Raw genomic sequence first — 26,862 nt, 5'->3', positions numbered from 1 at the left:
AAATGGAGAGGGAGACTGAGGGGGAAAAGGACACAGCCCTTTCACCCTTCTGTGCTCTGTGCAGTTTGTCAAAGGAGTACGCACTGTTGTTATAATTTATCAGACACTTTTCAAATAATTTACCCAACCATCTCAAGATACACCAGACCACAAGAACAAAGCAGATTACACCTTTCCTTCTAAAGAGGTTTTAGGTTTTATTCGTTTATCAGACTACACTTCAATAAATAAGAAATCATTTTCTTTTAAGGGCCTGTCTGTTTCCCCTGGAAATGCTATGAGAAGAATTTTATTTTTGAAACTCAGGTGTTACAACTATATCACGTTTGGACTATGCATTATCCCACTAGCAGGCCAGGCCCAGAGACGGCCTGCCTGATTCTTGAAGTGCTTCAGACCCTCAAGCTTGGTTTAGAATGATTACCACGAGAAGCAGAGAGATTGAGCACATTCAAATCAGAGTCCACAAAAGAAAACAATCTTCACTGATGAATCGTTTATTCAAACAAGACAAAAACGTCTCCACATTGTTTCCTTTTATACAGAAAGTGGAACATTTCAAATATATTAGCTTTTCTCTTTTTCAACAGAATTTATTTCTGTCTGGTCCCAGGAATTGCCTTTCATTTTAGGATTCACGTTTTAGTAACACATATGCACCCATTACAGCCAAAAGAGCGTACTGCAAAGAAAACACAGTGGAAAATTACCGTGAGGACTACAGATAAATATGGTCTATAAGTGTATTCAGATAAAGTCTGGTCAATACTGGACTGAGGACAGGATCAAAAGATGACCTCTTCCACATGCTTTGGTCTCCAAATGAGCCGTTCAATAATACATAACAGTTAAAACCCCCAAATATATTGATGGACCAAGGATCACACACCCAACAAACACTGCTAATGTACTACTCATTCATGTGTAGGTTTCCTACTGTGTTTCAAGTGATTAAAAAATAATATGGGGGCTTCCCTGGTGGCGCAGTGGTTGAGAGTCCGCCTGCCGATGCAGGGGACACGGGTTCGTGCCCCGGTCCGGGAGGATCCCACATGCCGCGGAGCGGCTGGGCCCGTGAGCCATGGCCACTGAGCCTGCGCGTCGGGAGCCTGTGCTCCGCAACGGGAGAGGCCACAGCAGTGAGAGGCCCGCATACCACAAAAAAAAAAAAAAAAAAGGATACTATTTTTGTTGAAGTTGGGAGATAAGCATTACTGGGCTGATAAGCATTACTGGGCTTATTGTACGACTTTTTCCGTATGTTTAAAGATTTCCATAATAAAAAGCAAAAAATATATAGGTGCCATTTTAGAACACACTATATAAACATAAAAGGTGGAAGTACTTACTTTCAATAATTAATTTCAATAATTTAAAACATAATTTAAATGAGTATATTAATTTGTAATTAACTACAAATACTCTGCAGAAGAATTAGCTAGCAAAACATTCTTAACAGACTGCATCTTTACAGTTGCATGTGTAAAAGCGCCAATATTTTCTTAAAAAATAAAGACGTACACATAAATTCCTACCTTGAATTTTGGATAGTCGTTCATTATTATGGTGACCATACCAACATATGGTAAAAACCTAAATTGTGGGATAAAAAGCCAGAAGTGTAAAAAGTGTCTGTAATATAATGATAGCAATACTTGAAAACACTATAAATCAGCATAGGAAAAAGTCTTCCTTGGGAACAACACTGATTGGGGCCATAAAAACAATATTCACTCCTGTTTCAGAAGGTTTTACTAGTAAAAAGCATCAGCACTAACAGCCAGGAGAACTTTTTAAGAAGGCAAATTAGGATCTAGAGATGCTACTTGTCTTCACTTGCTGCATTTCACCCTAACAGAATGAAAATAATTAGTTGAGCCACTTGTATGACAGAAAGGGCAAATCGAGTTCTTAGTTTTTCTTAGTAGAGATGTAAGATTCAGATAGCCTATATATAAACTGCTGTGCGAGAGAGCTTTGAAAGCACATGAATAATTATTGGATTGGCCAAAAAGTTCGTTCGGGTTTAGATCTCACGGGAAAACCCGAACAAACTTTTTGGCCAACCCAATAGTTTGTAACTGAAGGAATCCTCATCATTTTCATTGCACAGCACTCTTCAGATGTAACAAAGAAGTCGGTTGGGCAGTGAACACAAATGTGAATCCCGTAATTTATACCCAAACATGATTATGATCCCAGAGAGGATAAGCCAGGATAAACCAGCCAATGATCATGCTGACAAAATTAATGTCAATATGGAATCAGTTTGACCCAAGTCTCAGTCATGTCACTGATAGGAAACAAGGTAACACCCCCTTAGTACCCTCCACTCTGCTTTAAAAGCAGTAGCATCAACCTCTCACTTATACACAGCCTCTCAGCAGAATGTCTAGAAATACAGGACTGACCAGATACAGGTCTCTGTCATCTCCCTGCAGATATTCAGGTGGGATTATTGCAATAGAGGAGAAATGGTTAAAAGGTGAGCAGAGGGAGGAAAGGGGTCGAAAGAGGCCTTAAACTACGAGCTGATGAATAAAGCTGCACCTTAGAAAATGGTCACCGGTGTTCTCCAGCCTTACACAGCTGGTGGGATTTCAACAAAAGGAGACATTTCTAGAAAGGGTTAAATATAAAAAGGGTCACCAAGAGAGGGGGAGAATCTCCTTTTTTGGTATTTAATAACAGGACAGACTCTCTGTTGTGTCAATCAGAAGCAGAACTCATGGCTGGAACAATTATGCAAAGATGTGTATTAAAAATTTTATCACAGAACTTTTCTTAGTAGTAAAAACCAGGAGATAATCTAAACGTTGACCAAAAGAGGACTAGTGAAATCAGTTATGATTCTCAGAGGAACACCATGCAGTCGTTTAAAAAGATATAGGTGTAGGGCTTCCCTGGTGGCGCAGTGGTTGAGAGTCCGCCTGCCGAGGCAGGGGACACGGGTTCGTGCCCCGGTCCGGGAAGATCCCACATGCCGTGGAGTGGCTGGGCCCGTGAGCCATGGCCACTGAGCCTGCGCGTCCGGAGCCTGTGCTCTGCGACAGGAGAGGCCGCAACAGTGAGAGGCCCACGTACCGCAAAAAAAAAAAAAAAGATATAGGTGTAGATTTGACACAGAAAGCTATTTGCAACTTTCTGTTGGGTGAAGAAATAAAACTCTTCTATGTAAAATTATATATTATATATGCATACACACATCTATATAGGTACAAGGAATATCTAGAATATTCATCACAGTGTTACACAGTAGTTATTTCTGAAAGGATTTCTTATAATTGTTATTTAAAATCTATAAATAATCTCTAGGTGAGGATTTATTTCAAAAATAGAATTAAACCCATGATATAGATAGCATACTTGCATTCAGCTTTAGATTTTAGGTCCTTAGGAAGTTCTGAATTTTGTTTAGTCTTTACAGTACAAAGTAAAACTGCTTACAACTCTCCTGACGTATAATCTTGGTAATGAATAATTCTATTAACCTTGGTTTCTTTGTTTCTAAATATTTTTCTGGCTTCTGAATCTTCTGTATAACTTAAAAGTTAATCCTCACTCACCCTCTGGCTCTCCCCACCACATCCTTCTTTTCGAGCCAGTTCTGGCCTTCTTTGTACAAGCCTCTATCGTCAACTTCATTATTATCTCCTTTAGTCAGAAATTTGATGTCTCCATTATCTCTGGAAAGCAAAACAATGTCCTTTCAAAAATTATTTTCAGCACAGCATCGTTAGAAAAGTATTAGCTTGGCCAACACTTTATAAGCAGATATGGGCATTGATAAAGGCAGTCAAAGATAACTTGATCTTTCTTGGTCTAAGATGCTTGCTGGCAGACAACCATTCAACTAAAGCACAAATCTAATGACAATTTTGTAGACTTAAATTCTAAAACACTTAAGTTACCCTGATAACCAAAGAGCATGGCGAAGCACAAGGGCACCAGGAAGGCAATGATTAGCTCCAGCATCTGTTTCCATCCATTCTTCATCCCCAGGGACCAACTGGTTAATACAGATTATATTCCTCTTCACTCCACACATGAACTTGGTCCCAGATTACACAGATTTGAGCACAAGGTAATTCAAACAGAAATGTGCTCCTAGCTCTCCTCAAGCTTATTTTTCCTTACCAAATGTGGGATGTGTTAATGCCTTATTTCCTTCACCACTGAGCAAAATGGATTACAATTCAGTTTGCCAACAAACAGGCATTACAAACGGCATAAAACCACTGTGTTAAAGAGACAGGGGGGATTCATTTTAAACATTGTAAACTGGTGCTTACACAGCCTTGATCCTAGAAACACAATATTATAGCCTTATAGAGCTATAGAGGGTCTTTTTTCAATAAGACAAATGAGAAAATGCACTAAATAATTTGATAAAATATTAAAAGCCCACAAAGATGTGAAACTACACCAAAAAGAGCGAGCTGATTTGCAGCCATGGTTATAAAATAAATTAAGAATAGAAAAACCCAGGCCATCTCTCACAATTCATGAAAATTACAGCAAAGCATCACTATTTCCTTAACTTTGAACAATTTCTCATCTTTTTTTTAATTTTAATAATATATTTTATTTAACTCAATATATCAAAAGTATTCCTTCAACATATAATCAATCTAAAATTATTATTGAGATATTCTCTGTCTTTTTTTGGTACTAAGTCTTTGAAATCTTGTGTATATTTCACACTAGTTACATTTCAAGTGCTCAGTAACCATATATTGCTGGTGGCAAATTCATTGGCCTGTGCAGCTCTACAGGAAATGAACAATTTCCCATCTTTGGACATTGTTTTAAAATCAGGTGAGAGTTCTGTCACATCATGACTGAGCATATTTCTTCATCAGTAAATTAACAAGTACTACTAACAAAGTAATGTTAGTGCAGTACCAGTGTATTAATACAAACTGAAACATCATTCTAATGTTTAGAGTAAAATGAAGTGAATATTTTTAGTATCAAACATCTTTGGGGAACACCTGCAAGCAGTGAATGGAATGAGAATCTCATACCAGAAATGTACAAATAGTTAGACACACAGACACACACACACACACACACAGAGGATGAGCAATGCTCCATTATTTAAAAAATACAAATATATATACCTAACTTTAATCCCATAACTCATGCAGGTAAAATGCTATACTAAGCTGCATAAAGGTAAATGAATAACCACATACGTAACGTTTTTGCTAATCACGTGACTGTACTCTCTCATGGAAACTTAGTATGTTTGAGCTAGAAGTCATTGTTTCTGGTTCCCAAGAAGTGTTTTAGTAAGTCATCGCTGGCATTTAAGGAAAAGGCAAAGCCATTTGTGGCGGGGAGAATTAATGCAGGATATGCAATGATCAAATCATGGGAAGAGATGGGGAAAGGAATTTTTATTCATCCAGGGCTAATATTACTGCTGAGAATGCCAGTTTGTCCAAAGTGACATTGAGAAACAGGTAGCTTTCTGCATTTCAGAAGATAATTCTCTTACGAAAATTATCCTCAGTTACCATGAGATTTGATTTTCTTTGAGACTCCTTCAAATAACTAATATTCTGCAAGAATACATTCCAGCGTACATTGTGCAGCAATTCAAGTTTTTCAAGTGCTTTAGTAAACATCAGTTCATTTCATTCACATAATCACCCTGTGAGTTACTGTGGGTAAAGTATTATTCCCATCTTACAGACTCAGTTAAGTAGCAGGTTCAAAGTCACCCAATTACTAAATGGCAAAACTAGGAACATAATCCAGTGCTTCTGCTACTTTCTAATCAACCATTCAAACTGTCCACAGTTTTGTCTACAAAACAAAACCAGAGATAAGTAAAGCCTCTTTACTTTTCATGAACTTTGATTACTCTGTGAACTATTGGAATGTCTCGGCCTTCGACTTTAAAAACAACGATTTCACCAGCTCTAATCGGGTCTTCTCGGAAATTTGTTAGGAACAGAAGGTCGCCCCTGTGAAAGGCTGGCTCCATGCTGCCACTGGAAAGAAACACAAAGTCACATCAGAATTCTGTTCACACCAGGTGAACATTTCAACCCATAAAGAACACAACAAACATACCACTTAGAATATCAACTTTCATCAACAGTCAAGCAGGTCTATGAGCTATAAAACAAACCACAGCAATTTCCTTCTGACTGCTCAAGGTGATAGTGGTGAGAAAGGGAGAGATTTCTTCTTGGATTTGAGTATGAAAAGGGCACTAGCGGGTCCCTCCGCAGTTTGTATTAGGTAGAAAAAGAACTAAGAAAAACGTGGACTCTTTGAAGTAAAAGCCAATGATGGCTAAAATGCTTAGGATAATTTCTTCATCTACTGCTTCATCTTTACTCCTTTGACAAAATTCCTGAAGACACGCAGTGGGAAGAAGTTTCTAGAAAACCATCTCAGTCTGTGATAACAAGGACAGCAGTTTAAAAAAAAAAACTCCCTGAACAAGTCTGAGAGGCAGGATGAGTGCACTGCAGTTTGGCAGCAAGAGTCATTATCGTGCCCGGTTAGGAAGGCAGTCCTTTGAAATGTTTCACTAATAACAACTTACACTTGCTTTCCTCAAGGGCCAGGGATCCCCCCAAGGTCAGTGTTCCCCAAGGTCACACATCCCTCGTGATGTCAACAGTTTATGCTGACAAACCAAATTGCTTTAGAATTGTAAAGGATGCTTTAAAAAAAAAGTCCCCATGTACTGCAATTTCACAATAATCTCTGCACGCAAGTGTGTCTGTGTGACTGAAGCAGGGCTGGAACACCTCGGACCGAGTTCTGGCTCTGCCGAAAGTGACTGTGAGATGCGGGCGACGTGGCCTTGTTGGACTTCAGCTTCCATGTTTGTTGGGCCCATCTGAATTTGAGGGGTTTCATTTTTTCTTTTTTTTCAAAAGCCTTAAAATCCTTCCTTCAAATGAAATCTTACCAGGTAAAGTATAGTCACATAAAGTATATAAAAGTGGAGCTGTCGCAACCGAAGCAAGGCTAAGGTGTCTACAGTCCGTGAGCTTGGTCACCTTTTCCCTCCTAACCCATCCACCTGGACCCTCGGGCACCCCTGGAGCACAGTGTAAACACCAGTGAATTAGAGGCCCCCTCAGCTCTGTGTGTGAACTATGCCATCCTCAGGCTCCTAAGTTTATGAAAATGCTGCATCTCCAGAAGCAGGCCCCTTGGCCAGCCACAGAAGGGCGGCCTGGTGAAGCCCGGGCCAGAGCTGTTGCCCCATCACGTGACAGCGGGGCCCAGAGGAGGGAAAGGGCACTGGCTTGGGAGCCAAGAAGCCTGCGTGCTGGTTCTCCTGCTCTGGCCAGCGGCGACCCTGCCCGCGTCACTGCTACAGCCCGCTGATCCCCCTGTGGAACAACAGGGCTCCACTCCCACTTCAGGGAGACTCAACGACCTAAGACACAGTGCGCAGAACACCTCCAAGCACCTCAGGGCTCACAAACACGCTATTTAATTTCAAGTTGATTGTTACGTTTCTCCCCTTGGATGACTTCATGGCTCTGGGAAGTTAAAGTATAAACTTTTCTGAGATGAATACGCTGTGCTTTCTAAGAGTAAAAGTCTTGAGAGTCTTGAGAGGAGTCAGCTACCACAGCGCTCCTCAAGAAACTTGAGAAAACACCAGACACCATGCTGGGCACAGACTCCCCGCCCACGCGGGACAAAGAGAACCAAGTAAGAGCTTTAAATTAGTTATGTTTAAAAATCAGTGTGTACACAAAAAAAATGTATTATTACTATCTTATTAAAATGTCATTTAACGTGGACTGAAACATTAAAACATGAAAGTAAATCACACTGCACTGGACCACAAGCATCAACATGATGAAAGGCCTCAATTGTCTATTGAAAAAGATTTTTCAACAGAAGCCAAAAAAAAAAAGAAACCTTCTCAAAACAGATATCAATAAAGAAAACTCTAAAACTTTATCCAATTACAACACGGAGTTTGGGCTGTCCGCGCTGCTCCTGGGTCCTGGGCAGCGGCGGGCCGGCCGGCGGGACCCACCTCAGCACCACCACGATGGGACTCTCGCTGCCAGTGAGGACGATCAGGCCTTTCCAGATCATGAGCGCAGAGGACACAATCATGGCGAAGTTTAAGACCTGGTAATAGAGCTGGAACGAAAAAGGCCAAACCAAAAGTAAGAACCGGTGACAGAATATTCACTAACCCAAAGCTGGAGATGTGCTTGTTTTAAAAAAAAAAAAAAAAGCTATTATTTTAGGACATGAAACTAGTTCACACAAGCTACAAAATTAGGTAGAATTTCAACTTCTGACCATGGAATGCCCATGTATCTTCTCTCCTTCCATGAGAGAAAAGGAAAAAAATAAAAAAACCAGAGTAATCTGTGAGACCTGCTTTGTTAAGGCCTCTGTACAACTCTTCTTACCTCTCCAGAATCCCCCAGAACCTTCCACCCTGAGGGGACCCACCGCTCAGGTTCTATGGCTTGGCCTCCCGCTCTAGTGCACAGGGCGTAGGTCTAACCTGAGAGCCCCGACATACCCACAGTTCACCTAGAACACTCCTCAGCCCCACGGCCAGCAGGTCCCAAACGAGGGTGCAGAATTCTAGTCTTACAGGACTCTGTCCTACAGGAGGTTATTCTGCAGCGGAAATTACAATTCAAAAGTGAACAGAAACTGTGAACACCTAGATGTTTAGGGTTTTCATAAATGTTTTAAATGATGAGCATCAAATATTTGGTTAAGAACGCGGCAGGAAGGCCACCCGAGTCCGCATCTAGTTCTAAGCCGCCCTCACACCACCAGAGACCACGGAGCTAGGGCCCGCAGGGCTGCCCGCCCTCACTGTGCTCCAGCACGGCTCCGACTGTGGCACCTGCCTCGGCCCGCCTCCTGCGCTTGCTCTGGGTGATCTGAAGAGCGTGGATGGCCCACCCAGCACTCTGGTGTCCCAGTTCCTGGGCCTCCCATGACCGTCTCCCTCCACCTGAACCATCCACTCTCAGCAGCATACCTGGCCCTGAAACGACTCAATCCCCCACCACGGCTCTAGCTCAAGTAGCCCCTCCACCTGGGCACGTGAGCCTGCTCTTCTGGCCTGTGTGTTCACCTACACGGCCGGACTCTGGCCCTCCAGGGGCCTCCACCACCCACTTCCGTCTCTCCACCCTCGGCATGCAGCGTGCAACCCCCAAGAGGCCTGGCAGCCGCCTTACTCCAAGACCTTCTGTCTACCCCTCCTGAGAAGAAGCTTCCAGACCTCTCCCCACGAGGGGAAACCTCTGAGTAGAGTCGGAGAGGCCGGCTTGGGCTCTGACTGCTTCTCGGCTTTCTTGCCCATCTCATTCATTTCAGCCCCACCTCCCCCGCCCCCTCCCACCCATCCTGGAGACACCTGGAACGGCCAGCCCTTGAGTCCTGGAGGCATCTGCAGCATAAGCAGTGGAGACTTACTCCTCCAGGTCACCCCACTGCTGGTTCCAGCTGTCAGCTGCCACTCTTCTGTTTTCCAGCTTCTAGTATTTGATTGCTCGTTTCCCTTTCTGGGCTTCCTATCTTGGAGTCACCGATGACTTTTTAAAATCCCTTTACTATATATAGTTTTAGTGGTGTTTCAGAGCAAGTGAGATTATTAGATAGGTTAGATCCCGTCTTAACTACCGGCCAGCTTTCCAGAATATCCTTTGGAAGTGAGTTACGAGCTAGGACTCAGATCACATGGCTCTGGACAGTACTGTTTTCCTCAAATATCCAAATATAAGTTTAACTGAGACAGAATGCAGGGTTAAGGACTCTTTTTGAAGATCGAATACAGTTTAAAATGCAGTTTTAAGTACGGTTTAAATATAGTTTTAAATAGTCTTAAAAATGCAAAGGCCCGGAGAAATGGGGGCTGAAGACACTCAGGAAGGCCAGGAGGCATGTGGCAGGTGGATTTACACGGCTCTGACTTCTGAAAGTGTAGACCAGCCTTTACAGCAGCAGTTCTCAAACTTCAGTGTGCACTAGCATCCCCAGGTGGGGCCTGAGAATTTGCATTTCAAACAAGTTCCCAGGTGATCCTGAAGCTGCTGGTCCAGGGACCACAGTTTGAGAACCGCTGTTCTCAACCTTGGTTGCACATTAGAATCACCTGGGGAGCCTTTGGAGCACGGTATACCTGGTCTCCCTCCAAGACCGATGGAACCAATGGGAGGGGAGGGGTGCTGGCATCCCTGTTTCTCCAACAGCTCGCAGGTGGTCCTGACGCACAGGGGCTGGATCACTGTTCTATACCTTCTCCCTCCCCTGGGCTTCAGTCCCTCCCACCTTCAGTCCGCCTTCCACCTCACATCCCCCGTAAGGCTTCTCCACTCTTTCTTCACCGCCAAACCTCAGGAGCTTCTACCCCAGGTTTCCCCCCTTCCTCACTATCTACAGTCACCCCTCAGCCTACACACCCAGTCACATGCTCACTAAATCCACGGACAACTGTCAGTCCCCACCTTGCTGACCTTTCAGTAGCTGTCAACACAGATGATCACTCCTACAAACTCTCCGCCCCTGGCTTCCTGGATGGCACACTGTCCACCCTCTGACCACTTTCTTTCTAATCTTCCCGCCAGTTCCTCCTCCTCTAACTGGACCTTCAAATGCCAGCACTGGCACCAGCATGCTAACTGCTCCCAATACTGAGATTTCCAACTGCCTCCCTGACAGTCTCACTCGGGTGTCTGTAAAGGCAGCTCCAACCCAACACGGTCAGAACTGAACTTACCTTCTCCAAAAAGGCTTCAGTGCTCGTGATCTCACCTCAATACATGGCATTCCCAGCCACCCAGCTGTCTGCAGTCACCCCCCACCCATTCGTTCTATCCTCTCTATCTTCTAAATATGTCTGGCATTTGTTCAGTTCCTTCTATTCCCACTGCCACCACGCTCACCTAAGTCACCAGCACAGCCCATCAGACACCGCGAGGGCCTCCTAACCAGGCTCCCGATGTCCACGCGTGCATCTTCCGACGCGTTCTGCACGCTACACTCAGCACTGGTTTTCAAATGCACCTCTGGTCATCGGGTCGCCTCTATGCCCTGCATAAGGCTCTTTGATTGCATCCCACACTCCATGCGTGAATATGATCTCTAAGTCCCTGTCTGATATATGGCCTCTCCTCTCCAGTGTCAGCTAGCAAAGCTCACTGCACTCCAGCCCCACTGGCGGGCTCTGTCAGTGATTCAGAAAGCACACGCTCCTTTCCACTCCAGGACCTTCACCGGCTACTGTCGTGGCCCAGGAGACTCTCCTTAGCACACCTAACACTCACTCACCTTTAAGTCCTACTTTAAACATCAGTTCCCAAGGGAAGCCCTCCCTGACCCATTAGACCAGGAGTTAGCAAACTTTTTCTGTAAAGGGCCAGGTAATAAATATTTTAGGTTTATGGGCCTTATCATCTCTGTTGAAATGACTCAACTCTACCATTGTAGTGGGAAGGCAGCTACAGACAATACGTAAAAGAATGAACATGCCCGAATTCCAATAAAACTTTATTTATAAAAACGGGCAGTGGGCTGGGGTTTGCCAACCCTCTGCTATAGACCAGCCTGTGTCCTCCTGCTATATATTCTCACTGCATCCTGTATTTCTTTATACCATCCATCACCTTGATAATTATGCACATAATTATTTAATGCATCTTTCACACTAAACTGTAAGCTCCACAAAGGCAAAGATCATTTCAGCCTTGTTCACAGCTGTGTCCCCAGTGTTCAACACACGCCTGGGAAAAAGTAAGTATTCAGTTTGTTGAATAAATAGAAATACACGGTGGGCACATACAAACTAGTAGCAAGAAAAACACTAAAATCGCAACAACAAAAAAGAAGTACAAGCTTAAAACTATTAATATTCCAAAGAAGAAACACAAGTGGCGAATAAACACAAAGTGTTTAAACCAAATCCCGCCTCCCCCTTGGCCCTTTTTGGCCTAGTAAATGTAAAGGTTTTTTGTTTGCTTTTGTGTGTGTGTGTGTGTGTGTGTGTGTTTTAATGCTAATACTCAGAGCATGGCAAGCATATATTCAAGTGGTGGGGATGCAAGTTGATATAACCATTCTGAAAGCAATTTAGTGTCAAGCATTAGTATCAAGAGGTTGCTCTTGGCCCAGTAACCCTACTTCTAGGAATTCAGTTTAAACTAGTTTAAACCTAAAGGCAGACGGGGAATTATAGCCCAAAGATACTTATCACAGTCTTATTTTTAAAGGGAAAGGGAAATAAATGAGCAACAACAGAGAAATGACTGAGTAAATAACGGCAAATTGCTGAACTATTTGAAACAATGAATAAAGAACTTTAATGGCAGGACCAAGCACTCAAGATGTATTGAGTGAAAAATGTAGGCTGCAGTAGGATCTCCACAAACTGTGAAACAGTTTATAAAGCAAACACAAGGAGCTCCCCCGAGATGCTAAGAGTCTATCTTAGCATGGTGGAATTATGAATGATTGGACTGTCTTATTTAAACTACTTTAAACTACTCTCTATTCTTTTAAAATTCCTATGATGAGCATAGATTAATTTCAAAATCTGTGAGGGGGTAGAGAAGTATTTAAAGGAAGAGCAATTTGACAAGATAGAGGCCGTTAAAATAATCATTTTGAAGAGTGTGACAAAACATGAAAACATTCTGATATGACAGGAAGGAAAGAAAAGCAAAGCTCAAAACTGTCTCTTGCTAAAATTACAACTGTGTGGGGCTTCCCTGGTGGCGCAATAGTTGAGAGTCCGCCTGCCGATGCAGGGGACACGGGTTCGTGCCCCGGTCCGGGAAGATCCCACATGCCGCGGAGCGGCTGGGCCCGTGAGCCATGGCCGCTGAGCCTGCGTGTCCGGAGCCTGTGCTCCGCAACGGGAGTGGCCACAACAGTGAGAGGCCCGCGTACCACACACACACAAAAAATTACAACTGTGTGCAAGTATGTCACTTGAGGTAATCGTGAAGGTTACAAAAGTGGGGACAAAAGGTACATTAAAATAACTTATTTCGATGTAATAATGAAAATAGGATAATAAATGTAATTCAAAATTAAAATTACATACCATTTTTTTCACTCCTTGGCTTAAGTGTCAATAGCAAATTATCAAACTAAATTAAATTCCCAGGAGAGCAAAAAAGGAAACTGGAGTGCTAAACGGACATTGTTCAAGTGTTGGGCTATAATATGTTAAACTGTTGCTTAAAGTAAAATCAGCCTTGCTAGTCACATCAGCCTGAAGCAGAAGTTGTTCACTGGCGTTCACGTTCAAAAACTTCGCCACCTGCTCTGCTTGACCTAAAGGATTTAGTAGAGAACTGGTGTTTCATTATGAACTGCAGCTCTGATTAGGAAAGCCCCAAGGCATGGTTTTCTACAGAGACTGCCATTTTATACACGTTTTCAAACCATCGGGCTCCACCCTGATAAAAGAAAATTATACAATATTGCCACTTATCTAATAAAGACCATGTACTGAGAATATATTTTCCAGTATGATTTTCTATGCTTGAAAAATTCATTGAGAGGAAATAAAATCAATTCCTCAAAAAAAAAAAAAGCTCCTCTGAGCAAGACATTTATTTGCTCAAGAGATAGCCAATTATATAGAAACCTAACAATCAAGCTAACTGCAAAACCACACATCACCCTTCCAGCACCCTATCTTTAAGGGACCTAGTATCTAAGTCTAGGACTGAAATCCTGGAATCTAGAAAATGTAATTTTGATGGAACTACTGACAAGCTGATTGGAAATATACACCCCACATTTCACTGGTGCCTTTTCTTATTGTTCATCTTTGCCTACCAACTCTGTATGCTTGGCACTTAATCACCCCAGCAGAGTTTAGAAGCAAGCTCACAGTCTTTGTCAAGCAAAGATGAAATAGCCAATGTCTACGGGTTTTAAACAAATGTTTCAGACCAGATATTGTGCCTGACAGAGCAGCAGAAATGCCAGTGGCTGTTTTTCTTCCTCTCTTCCTCACTGCAGAAACAAAGAGTCCTTGTTTTTGCATGTGGCTCTTTCCTTAATTAACTGTAAGCAAGGGCAGCAGAAAAAGGAGGTCCCTCTTCCAAGACTGGTGGAGCGAGCATGCCTGACAAGGTGTCACAGGATGCTACTGTGGAGGGAAAAAGAAAAAAGCAAAAGGACAAAGCTTTAAAAAAAAAAAAAAAAAAAAGTACAAGGAGGCAGCAGATTTGAGCTTCTGAATTTTAATTAGAAGACTAGCAAAACACAGACAATGCAACCAGCTACTAACGGGCCTTATCACTGAGAGTGGGAATATATAGAGCTTTCAAAAGACAAACTGGCTTAGCGATTGACAGATTCATCAGAAGGCGTTCACTGGTAGTCTGCAGTCGGTAATCGGTATCAATTTTACAGACATTTAAAAAACCTACCCAATTAAATCTAGATTTTTAAAGTAAAGCTCTACTTCCTGGAGGATTTTCTTGTAAACCACATCAATGTTCAGGGCAGTAGCTGTTGGTTTTTCCAGCTAGTGATAATCTCTGCCACAACTCATCTTAATCACAGAAATTCCCAGGAGCTCAACTGACACGCACACCTAGAAGCAACCAGGTTCTCAACACAGTTCATGAGATTCAAGTCACCAAATTCCCCCACGCTACTGCACTAGTCTGAAATTCTACTCGTAAAAAAGAAAGAGAGAGGGGGCACGGGGGCGCGCTAAGGCGAGGCAAAAAGGAAGTCTTCGTCCGAGGCCCTCTCCCAGAGGGGTGAGAAATCAACTCCTGCCGCCCAAAGACCCCACGCTAGCTGCCCCCGATATTCAAGGTGCTGCCAGACCACGGAATCCAAGGATGAAGTCAGAGAAGACATCTGGAATCCCTTTTGGAACACTGATTCAGTCCACAGTGATGGAGCACCACCAGTGAGCTCTCCGGCACGAGGAGTTTTATTTAGTCCCGACGCCTGGCCGGGAAAACACTCCCCGGGATGGGAAGAAACCGCGTCGGGAGGCATTACTGGACAGCTCCCATCGCTAGGAAGTTCTCCCCTTTTGCCTGCTTTTCTGCCACTTCCATCCGCGGGCAGCCTCCTTCAGGACGTCAGGCCTCAGAAACCCCCCAGAGTAATCTGTTCCCTTTTCCACGGGATGGCCCTTCAAATACATGCAGAAGGCTGTCACTCGCGGTAGAGTCATCTCTCCCCGCTTTCTCAACCACACGACCTCCAAAGGACGGGGTTCCTATTCTCTTCCCCTTCCAGGCCACGCTCCCCTAATTGCGCTTTTGTCAGTGCAAGAAAGTGCCCACACGTGGGTCTGTGCGGATTTGAACCCGGGGCCTCCGAGAGGCCAGGGCGGGAGCCTCGGGTCAACACCGGCCCCAGTCGCGGGGCGCTGTCCTCGCGGGAGCCCCATCCGGGGAGCTCCGACTCCCCGCTGTCTCAGCCGGTCGCGGCTCCCGGACGCGCCCCCCACGCGGGACTCCGTTACCTGGCGCTTGTTCATCTTCCTCAGATCCCCAAAGATGTCCAAGCCGGACGTAGGGAGATGCGACCCCACGGCGCCCGCGCGTACCATGCCGGGCTCTCTGGGGGCCGAAGCGGCCCGCGGGCTCCAGGTGTCACAGACAGCTGCGGAGCACCGGCCAGGCCCCCGCCCAACGGCCTTGCCGGCCACGTGACCTGAGACTCGCTCGGGCGTCTGGGAATCGTAGTCCTGCGAGTCTTGGCCACCAGCGTACCTGGAAGGAACCAGGAGGAAGAAAACTACCACTCCCAGAATTCCGCGGGCCGAGAGCCTCGTCCAGTGAAGACCCAGGGCTCCCAGAGAGGGGGGCGACCGGGCTCGGGAGCCTCGTCTGACCCTTGCGAGGGAACCTCGGGGAGCTGGTGATGCTGCATATGGGTCGGCCAGCTCGGGGAAGTGACTACTCAAGAGCAACCGAGTTCCCCAAGACTCTGGTCAGGCGCCAGGAGGACACCTAAAGCTCCCTCTGTATTCACCTAGCCGTGTATCTAGGCCATTGGATGACTGCGACTAGGGAAGGCGGGGCTTCTGCACTGGGGCAGGCTGTGCGGACTAGGGGAGGAGTCTAAACATGGGCTTGGCGGGAGGGCGGGGCCTGGAAGAGGCGGGAATTTTGAAGCCTCCGAGTTCCGCGCTGTGCAAGAGTAACAGGGGGGGCTTCCCTGGTGGCGCAGTGGTTGGGAGTCTGCCTGCTAATTCAGGGGACACGGGTTCGAGCCCTGGTCTGGGAAGATCCCACATGCCGCGGAGCAACTAGGCCCGTGAGCCACAACTACTGAGCCTGTGCGTCTGGAGCCTGTGCTCTGCAACAAGAGAGGCCGCGAGAGTGAGAGGCCCGCGCACCGCGATGAAGAGTGGTCCCCGCTTGCCACAACTAGAGAAAGCCCTCACACAGAAACGAAGACCCAACACAGCCAAAAAATAAATAAACAAATGTGGGTTTAAAAAAAAAAAAAAAAAGAGTAATAGGATTTGAAAGCAAGGAAACAAGAGAATACAATGATGTATCCTCTGATCATAGCTGCGTCGCAACGGATGTTAATTGAGTGAAAAAATAGCCAATTAATTTTATGCACGAGGAAACAGAAGCCTAGAAATGTTAAATGACATGGTCAAGGTGAAGTGGCAGAGTCTGGAACAGAACTCAAATTTTTAAATTTCCAAATACTGGAATACGGTAATCCTGAGCCTAGATTATATTTAGTTTATTCACTCACTCATTTATGCATTATTTGTTTCATTCATTTATTCACAAATCTTTGCAGCATTTACTATGCACCTGGCCCTATTCTAGACACAAGAAACAATGAACATCTAGCAGCGGGAAACATAATAAATAAGTAAATTATACAGTACCTAAGGAGCGGTGGTGCTATGGAAGTAGGAAAAGCAGATAAGAGAGAGGAGAAGCTCTGCGGGAAGGGAGCAGATGGAAATTTAAAATAACCCACAAGTTGACTTACCAGGAAGCTCCTGAAACGTACACTTCGGGACACTTCACTTGCAGAGGCCCCTTCTGAAGCCTTGAAGAAAAATGGTCATATGGTTTTGTAAGAGTTTGAAAAGCAAGATATTTGGGACTTCCCTGGTGGTCCAGTGGTTAAGACTCCACGCTCCCAGTGCAGGGGGCCCGGGTTCGATCCCTGGTCTGGGAACTAGGTCCCGCATGCTGCAACTAAAGGTCCTGCACACGGCAACGAAGATCCCATGTGCCACAACTAAGACCCGGTACAGCCAAATAAATAAATAAATATTTTTTTAAATATTAAAAAAACAAGATATTTGAATTGCTATTGGTTGATTCCCATTTCTTTGCATTCCAACTTCCCCTCCATCACACTTCCCTTCATGCTGGAGGGACAAGGAACATTTTGAGGATCCAGCTAAGGAGAAGTTGAGTTGGAGATACATTTAGTTTGGGTTTAGTAGATATATTTCTGTGGTTCATGGCTATTTCCTGCCATCCTTGTGTAGGAATGGCTTCTAGGAATACTACCACCCGCTGTACCAATTCACCTGACATCGTGGCAGGAAGTTGCACTAGAGGTGGTATCCTGATATGAGGGTCTCCTACAGCACCTGGCCTTGGAAGTATGTGGATAATAGAAAAGAAACAAGGCTTGAAAAGTATGGAGCCAGAAGCTAATCCACATAAAAATTTTCCAAACATCAGATGTATAATATAAAATTGTCATCAGTCAATCAGGAAGGTAGGGTGATCATTAAAACCAGCACTAACAGTTGCTGGGACCAAGATGGTAGAAATGAAAGTATTTACATGTGTTCAGATTCTGGATATATTTTGAAGGTAGAGTCCTCAAGATTTTTTGAAAGAATAGATACAGAGTATGAGAGAAGAAAGGAAGTTAAGGCTGACTCCAAGGTTTTTAGCCCGAGGAACTGGAAGGATAGAGTTGCCCTCAAATGAGGCAAGGAAAGCTATGGGCAGAGCAGGTTTGCAGGAGAAGGGTGAGAATTCACATCGCTGTGACCAACAAACGTGGCGCCCAGGTTTTACCCATCCAGTATCCTTAGGGCACATCCTTCAGACTTTGCCTCCATGCTCCTGCATATGTTGAGCACTGGGTAAGGATCAATGCACAACGACATTGAGTGGAAATCCCCAAGTACCTTTCAATCTTGGACTAGTTGATTAACTTCCATGAACCCTTTCCCTCATCCATAAACTAAAAACTACTTTGGTTACAGTCACTTTGGAAGACAGTTTGTTAATTTCTTACATAGTCTTAACTATAAGATCCAGCCATCATGCTCCTTGGTATATACCCAAAAGAGTTGAAAACCTATGTCCACTCAAAACCTGCCCATGAATGTTTATAGCAGCTTTACTCATAATTGTCAAAACTGAGAAGCAACCAAGATATCTTTCAGTGGTCAAATGGATAAACAAACTGTGATACATCCAGACAGTAGAATATTATTCAATGCTAAGAAGAGATGAGCTATCAAGACATGAAAAGATATGAAGGAAACTTAAATGCATTCTACTAAGTGAAAGAAGCCAATTTGAAAAGGCTACATATGATATGATTCCCACTATATGACATTCTGGAAAAGTCAAAACTATGGAGACAGGAAAAAGATCAATGGTTGCCAGGGGTTAGTGGGGACAATAAATAGGCAGAGCACAGAGGGTAGTGAAACTACTTTGTCTGATGCTGTACTGGTGGACACACATCATTATACATTTGTTCCAGTGGCATGGGAGACACCCAGTGATGCTCAGCCTCCAACAAGTCTCCTCAGCACCACAAAGGATGGTTCCCTAGCAAGTGTAAGTAGCACTCCAGGGTGTAACTTCCCAGGGAGTCTCATCAGTACCAGCTTCCTCCTTCCCAGCCCCAGTCTGTCACACCTCAGAGAACTTCTCCACGATCAGGTGGCATATATCTTAACTCTTTGCCTAGGACCTATGGCTATTTACAGGAGTGACTGCACACTGAGGAAGAGGAAGTACCCAGGTCTTTGGGAGATGACTCTACATTGTCTCTGAATTGACTTTGTATTCCTAGAGACCTTAAATATGACTGTGCCCACAAGTCAAAGTAGGAGCTTATAGTGATCAGGTGATAGACTAAGCCTTAGCTCAAATTTGACTCACAGTGGAACTTGTTGGTGTATGGACTCACCTGTGGTCCATTTCCTCAGTTCCTGGATGTGTATTTGGAATAGATATACTTGCCCACTCTCAGAATCCCCACATTGTCTCTCTGATCCAGTAAGGGCCATTATTGTAGGAAGAGCTAAGTAAAAGCCAAAAAGTTGCATTCCAACTTCCCCTCCATCATACTTCCCTTCATGCTGGAGGGACAAGGAACATTTTGAGGATCCAGCTAAGGAGAAGGAGCCCCTTCCCTACCAAGATACTAAACCAGAAGCAAAATCCCATCCCTGGGGGAGTTACAGTGATCCAGGCCACCATTAAAGGATTAGAAGATGCAGGGATGGTGATATCCATCGCATCTCCATTAACTCACATGTTCAGCCTGTGCAGAAGTTGCATATGCAGAACAAGAAAAAAATTTAAAAAAAAAAAAAGAAGTTGCATGGATCTTGGAGAACGGCTATGGACTACAGTAAACTTAATCAGGTGGTGACTCCAATTGTAGCCGCTATCCCAGACTTTTTCCATGAGCAAATCAACACAGCCCCTGGCACTTGGTATGCAGCTACTGTCCTAAATAAGTCTTTTTTTCCATCCAATTTGTAAGGACCACCATATGCAATTTGCTTTTACCTGGCAAGGCCATCAGTATACCTTCATAGTCTTGCCTTGGAATTATGTCAACTTTCCTGCTCTCTGCCATAATGTTGTTTCCAGAGATCTTGACACTCTTGACACACCATGACACTCTGAAAAACATCACATTGTTCCATTACATTGATAAAAATTATACTGGCTGGAGCTGATGAACATGTAGTAGTAAGTACCTTTTTTTTTTTTGGCTGAACCATGCAGGCTGTGGGATCTCAGCTCCCCGACCAGGGATTGAACCCAGGCCCCGGGCCATGGTAGCGAAAGCCCAGAATCCTAACCACAGGACCGCCAGGGAACTCCGAGGAAGTAGTAAGTACTTTTGGTGCCTTGCATGTTGCCTCAGAAACATGCAAACTAGAGGGAGTGAGAAAAAAAAATCACTTTTGCCATCTTAGTGAAGTTTCTGGAAGTTCAATAGTCTGGATTGTGTTGAGATATCCCTTTCAAGGTGAAAGACCAGTCGCTGCACCTCTAAACAACTACTATGAATAAAGAGAACAACACTGGGGGGTATTTTTAGAATTTGGAGTCAATGCAGACCACTTTGAGTGTGTTATATTGACCCACCTACAAAGTGGCCATAAGGCTGCCAGTTTTAAGAGGGAACCATGACAAGAGAAGATTCTGCAGCAAATTCAGCTCCAGTGTAAGCTGCTCTACCACGTAGATTGTATGAGCCAATAGATACAATCATAAAGTGTTATAACACAACATCAAAGTGTTGGTGGCAGATAAGAATGCTCTTCGAAAACTCCATCAAGCACCAAAAGAGCATCACAGAGCAGACTTTTAGGATTTTGGAGTTAATGTATGCCCTCCTCTGTAGACACCTATTCTTCTTCTCCTCCTCCTCCCCCTCCCCCTCCCCCTTCCTCCTCCTCCTCCTTCTCCTTCTCCTTCTTCTTTTTTTGGCAATGCCCCTCAGCTTGTGTGTTCCCCAACCAGGGACTGAAGCCCAGCCACGTCAGTGAAAGCGCCAAGTCCTAACCACTGGACAGTCAGGGAACTCCCATAGATAGCTACTCTCTTGAGAAACAACTTCTGCATTGGTCCTCCGAAGATCCTTAAAGCCCAACTGTGGTACATCAGTCGACCATGCAGCCTGAATTTTCCATCATGTACTAGGTATTTTATGACCCACCAAAACTACAAGGATAGGTAGCTGCAGCAGCAATAGATTCTCAAGTGGGAATGGAAACGAACAAGGTGGGAGAAGTTTCCTGCCCTGAGCTTGATGTGTAGTCTTCCAACCCCAGTCTCTTCTCTCTTGTTAATTTGTTTCTAATTTATGCTGCAGTGAGTGTACATGTATATGTGTGTGTATGTGTGTGTCTTGCTAGTTCTATAAGATAAAATGCCTAGAAACTGAATTACTGAGCCAAAAAGTATGAACATTTAAAATTTTGAATTCGTTCCAGAAAGGCTAATTTCTAATTCCATACAATAGAGATTTTAGACAGTCATGGGCTGTCAAGTTTGGAAGAGACCATAGAAATCACATGCTTAAAAGCTTTTTGCCTTTTCGATGGTGAGCAGAAGGCTCAGAGAGAGAGAGGACTTTTCAGTGTCACACTATTAGCTAACCTTGGAGGGGGCAAAATACTTAAATTGTTGTACTAGGCTTTAAGGAATTATATTTAACATAATGGTCAGATATTGAAATCTTGTCAACCCAAAGTAAAGTGGAGCCCTGAGGCAGTTCTTGGTGTGACACTCTACAATCACACAACAGTCCTACGTTTCAAACAAAATACTCTGTGTGCTTCAGCCATGGGTGATTTTGGAGCCTGAATCACCCAGCTATTGACCAACTGCTCCATTTAGAATCACAACCTCTAATACTTCAAAGGGATTCAGAATCCATCTGGGTCAAATTTCAACCCACAGGGGGCATCCCCTCTGAAAGTCTGGACAACCATCAAGCCTCTATTGAAACATTATTGAACAGCTCCTAAATTCTCTAGGTCTGACAAATCCAAACAGGTACTCTGGGTGGCACAGCCTGTCCTCTTCTCTTTTTTGCCCTTTGAAACCCCCCAGGACTGCATGAGCAGACACAGTTCCAGGTGGGAGTTTTACCTTTCAGTTCGTAAGTTCAAGTTGCCACCTACAGACCAATGGTGTTGGAAACCAATGTCAGCCCCGCATCACGAACACTGAGGAATCTTGGCTCTACTTGTGCTTCACGGAGAGAAATGGGACTCAAATGGATGACAAACAGGAAGACATCTGACAGATGACTTGGAATCTGGTCAGCCCCGGCAGGAACACTGGAGCCTGGCTGGGTAGGAATGAGTCTCATCATCTCAGATCTGAGTCAGCTGCACCTGGTTCATGGTACCAGACACCAGCTTTCTGAGCTGCACTCTGCCGTCACTGTCTTCTGCATCTGTGGAAGGATATGGCTCTGAAGGACTGCACTGTTACCCAGGGATGTCATCATCAGAAGGTGGACATTTGGGCTGCCTCTCCCTCCTCCTCAATCTCTCTCCCCCTCGGATACCTAAGCGCTCCTGTCAAAATAAGCCACTTCTCAAACTGCCACCCTCTTGTAGCCCAGCTGACTCTTCTGAACGCCTCCCTGTGATTTAAGGTGGTTACAACCAGCCTTGAGGAATTTTATGCTAAGAAATGTGTCAGGAATAGGAAGGAGAGAGGGTGGGGAGGGGGAGGGAGAGAGAGAGCGCAAGAGGGAGAGAAAGAGGGAGGGAGGGAGGAAGATGACATTCATTAACCAAAAATGTTCATTTTGATTTATGTCCCCTGTTACTTGACCATCATGAGACAGTGAAATTTGGCTTCTAAGCTTAACTGTATGCTCTATTTTTTAAAAAAGCTAGAGAGATGTTTTCTTACATTTGCTCCATCTGTGAGGCTGATACGATCTGCAAGAGTTTGATAGACACAGGAAGCAGCCCTCTGTGATGCTGCGTACCCTGGAATAAGACTCAGGAGTTCTGGGCTGTCCTCCTGGCTGTGCCCACACATAGCAGTGTCACCATGAATCACCCATCTTTCTCCTTGGAACACAGTTTCCTCATCTATAGAAACAAAGTTGTGACCTCCGATGTTCTATGGCAAGTGTTAAGTCTCACAATCATGGCTGCCGGGGAATAAAAATCTATACTCCTATAACTTAGAAAAATTATATTAAAGCCCCTTTCTTCCTGGTTTGCAGAAACTTAATGTAGTCCCTTTGAGTTTTAAAACTAGGTCACTTTGAGATTTTTGAAACATTCTCTCCTACCCCCTTCATTGCTTCCCAGATGGCAACTAAGATAAGATACCCTGAGTTTCAGGAGCCGTTGTTTGCATCTGCTTCTCCCTCTTGATCTGTCTTACACCTGTTCTAGCATCTTTGGAAATGTAGTCTGTCTCATCCAGCCCTTAAATTTTATTTATTTATTTGTTTGTTTGTTTGTTTTTGGCTGTGTTGGGTCTTCGTTTCTGTGCGAGGGCTTTCTCTAGTTGCGGCAAGTGGGGGGCCACTCTTCATCGCGGTGCGCGGGCCTCTCACTCTCGCGGCCTCTCTTGTTGCGGAGCACAGGCTCCGGACGCGCAGGCTCAGCGGCCGTGGCTCACGGGCCTAGTTGCTCCACGGCATGTGGGATCTTCCCGGACCGGGGCACGAACCCGTGTCCCCTGCATCGGCAGGCAGACTCTCAACCACTGCGCCACCAGGAAAGCCCCCTATTTATATATTTTTAAATAAATTTATTTATTTATTTATTTTTGGCTGCACTGGGTCTTCGTTGCTGCGTGCGAACTTTCTCTAGTTGTGGTGAGCGGGGGTGGGGCCGTGGGGGGCTACTCTTCCTTGCCGTGCGCGGGCTTCTCATTGCGGTGGCCTCTCTTGCTGCAGAGTACGGGCTCTAGGAGCCCGGGCTTCAGTAGTTGTGGCTCGTGGGCTCTGGAGCACAGGCTCAGTAGTTGTGGCACACGGGCGTAGTTGCTCTGCGGCATGTGGGATCTTCCCGGACCAGGGCTGGAACCCATGTCCCCTGCATTGGCAGGCGGATTCTTAACCACTGCGTCACCCCTGGTATCTTTATAATGAAGTCCCCTTTTGGTTTTTTGTTTGTTTGTTTTGGTTTCAACTGGATAATACTAGGTTTCTGTCACTGGCTACCAATAAAGGCTTAATCAATAGAGAACACTCTTACAATTGTACAAGTGGGCTCGGATGTAAAGAGGGAGAATGGAAAAGTGGTGCTGGCTTTAATAGAGACATTCTTCCTTTCTTACCTCCCGCCGACCCTTTCTCTGCCAGGGGCTCTCAGCAGCCCAGGATGAGAAGCACAGCAGGCTGCTGCCTGAGGATATGCTCAAGGGCCGATTTACTCAAAAGCTGGTAAATGGGTCACAGAACAGATGCTAGCCGGAATGTTACTTAATTTCATTAGCAATTTTGCATTTGCCAAAACATGTTTTTGCCAGAAGTGCCAGCACATCAGGGCTGTGCGTTTGTTAAAATTGAATGAGGTCCCAGGGAGCCCTGGAGAGGGTCACAGCCACCTGGCAGATTGTCCCCCAGTTCCCCGCAGCAGGGAGGAGACACAGTGAGCCCCACAAAGCTGAGGCTCCCTCCTAATCCCACACTGAGCTGGGTCCACCACCCTGCAGGCTCAGTCTCCCCAGCATCCACACTTTCCTGGACCCCATGCTGCTCATTCCCCACCCCTCCCCCGGAGGGAAAGTCGGCCGCACACTTTTATCTGCCATTTATACTCAGTTCTCTGTGATAACACTGCCTTTCCTTCTCTGCTTCACTACACTTTCAATGATACTTAAGCCACCACTCCCTCCCCTTACACACGTGACAGAAAATAATGCTCTTTCCATGAGGTTTAGTTCATTTCTTAGGGCTTTTCTTTGAAGCAAATTCTCTTCTTTAGTAAACTTTGTTATAAATAATAATGGGTTCAAATTTGTCAAAAGGAACCTCTCAGCAATGCGCATACTGCGTTTATGGCAGAACTCGGCCTCCATCAAGGGCTTCACACACCATGAGGAACACGGTCCTGACAAGTTCAAGGATCTTCATGAGACATCCTTCACCAGCAAACGTGCCCCGCCCCCGTCAGCCCCCACCCCACCCCCGGCCCCGCCAGAGGTGTTTTAGTCCTTTTCTGGATTTGTGTGTTTATGAGTATGTTTTCATACACGAGAACTATATATTCCAAGTAAGAGTCCCTATATCTTCCTTGTCCCTGAATGCAGAAGCTGCTTAACAGTGATGATTTTGTCATATATTTACATAGTACTTTTAGCTTAAATTTACATAATCCTGTGGAGTCTAGAAATAATCCTTGTGGTCAGGAGTCATCAGAATTGTCTGGGTGGCAAGTGACAGAAATCTGGCTCAAAGCTGATTATTCACAGAGGGGCGTTTATTGGTTTTATAGCTTGTCTGGGGGAAGAGCTGGGCAATTGGGCCTCAAGACCCAGGCTCCCTCCCTCCCCCTCCCCGTCCCCGTCCTTCTCACTCCTCCTCTCTTTCTCCCTCCCTCTCCCTTCCCCCTTCCCTTTGCCTCTCAGCCTGGCTCCCTCTCTATCTTCCAAACATGTCAGCTTCATTCTCTCAGCTTGTCTTTCTCCACCTGCCCTGCTTCCCCGATAGAAGGGAAATGAATTATTTAATTCCAGAAGATAAATTATGGAGGATTCTAACTGGTTTGGGATATATGCCACTCCTGAGGCCAGGGGTAGCAGAAATCATGACTAGAGCCCCCTCCAGAACTCCATGATTGGGGGGGGACAGGGGCTGTTCCCCAAATGGAGGGGCTTCCCGGCAGAACCAGCGAACAGACACCCACTCTGCAGGGATTTCTGCATTCACAGAAGGGGAGGCAGAGACTGAGAGCGAGGGTGACCTGTCCGTGCTTATTTAACCGTATATAGCAGATTCCAGACCAGAAAGAACCGACATCTTCTGGGTACAATTACATAGTTTCCAGTGCAAACATGGAGACAAAATTCTGACAGCTAGTCTGATATTGGGGCAGAATCTTTGAAATCAGGACTGAATTGGAAAATCTTCAATTTTTCCTTAAGAATCCTTTACTCCCCAAGTAGTTCTTCCCATCTGGTAGGTGCTCAAAAACATTGAATTTCACAACCTGGAAGGGTTTTTGTTTGTTTGTTTGTTTTTGCGGTACACGGGCCTCTCACTGTTGTGGCCTCTCCCGTTGCAGAGCACAGGCTCCAGAGGCGCAGGACGCGCAGGCTCAGCGGCCATGGCTCACAGGCCCAGCTGCTCTGCAGCATGTGGGATCTTCCCGGACCGGGGCACGAACCCATGTCCCCTGCATCGGCAGGCGGACTCTCAACCACTGCGCCACCAGGGAAGCCCTGGAAGTGTTTTATGATTTTACCTTTATTTTAAATTCCTTATCCTCTCTTTGCTAGAGTTTGCAAGAGGCAAATTCAAGGCTCAGAGCTTCATGGTGGTACAATCAGGACCGCAGGCTCAGTCCTAGAGCTGTTACCTTCTCTCATCTGCTTGTCACAGGCAGTCCCCAAATCCCAAGGAGCCAGCAGGACTCTGAGAGTGAACGCAGTGCAAACCCAGCCTTGGTGGAGAAAGCACGCAGTGGAGGGGGTCCTCCAGCTGGGAGACAGCACAGGAATCCACTGCCAGCCCCATGGTTCGGGAGGCAGCATTTCTGTTGCTGATGTTGCTTTTTACCCTTGAACAGATCCAGGCACGCTGAAGTTCCAAGTTTCACTCTAGGGGAGACCTTGGGTAGGGGTGTGAAGCGCCTCGCCTCCTACAGCTCTTCCCTCCTTCCTTTGTCTCTACCCTCACTCCTGTGCCTTAGAATCCAGAGCCTCCATGCTGTCCTGTGGCGGCCCAAACCCAGGCTCAGAATGACCCCCCCTCTTTTCCTTCCTACCTCTGCCTTCCTCCCATCCTCTAGGGCCCAGAGTTAAACTAGAAGTGTGGATGATGAGAAACCCACAGAGGCATTTTCCTTGTCCAGGAAGGTCCTGGTTAGCAAAACATAATGAACATCTAACTGCTTAAAAAGTCAATGGGAAGGACTTCCACTTTGATCAAATATGGCAG

General features: G+C 45.2%; 1 protein-coding gene across 2 annotated transcripts; it reads right to left on the bottom strand.

The window, feature by feature from the left end:
• Positions 1-481: 481 nt before the first annotated feature.
• Positions 482-15,600, bottom strand: SEC11C (SEC11 homolog C, signal peptidase complex subunit). 2 transcript variants are annotated; one of them, XM_079717936.1, is made up of 6 exons: positions 15,479-15,600; positions 8,030-8,139; positions 5,853-6,002; positions 3,567-3,686; positions 1,536-1,593; positions 482-682 (listed from the first exon to the last, which is right to left on the bottom strand). In XM_079717936.1, exons 1-6 carry the CDS (start codon positions 15,563-15,565, stop codon positions 629-631), a joined length of 579 nt encoding a protein of 192 aa, XP_079574062.1. In that variant the 5' UTR covers positions 15,566-15,600; the 3' UTR covers positions 482-628. The 2 variants fall into 2 exon arrangements, with proteins under 2 accessions (XP_079574062.1, XP_079574063.1); XM_079717937.1 differs by lacking the exon at positions 1,536-1,593.
• Positions 15,601-26,862: the final 11,262 nt, after the last annotated feature.

Source organism: Hyperoodon ampullatus (assembly GCF_949752795.1).
Source record: "Hyperoodon ampullatus genome assembly, chromosome: 13".
NCBI lineage: Eukaryota > Metazoa > Chordata > Mammalia > Artiodactyla > Ziphiidae > Hyperoodon > Hyperoodon ampullatus.
Note: the sequence above shows the minus strand (reverse complement) of the source record. Positions and strands in the feature narration are given on the sequence as shown.

What these genes read in the sequence shown, in the direction of transcription:
- SEC11C (XM_079717936.1), bottom strand. Translation starts at nt 15,565, where the DNA reads ATGGTACGCGCGGGCGCCGTGGGGTCGCATCTCCCTACGTCCGGCTTG. An exon ending in GGAAGATGAACAAGCGCCAG is followed by an intron (nt 8,140 to 15,478) that starts GTAACGGAGTCC and finishes TTTTCGTTCCAG; the next exon opens with CTCTATTACCAGGTCTTAAA. An exon ending in ACGACTATCCAAAATTCAAG is followed by an intron (nt 683 to 1,535) that starts GTAGGAATTTAT and finishes TTTTCTTTGCAG; the next exon opens with TACGCTCTTTTGGCTGTAAT.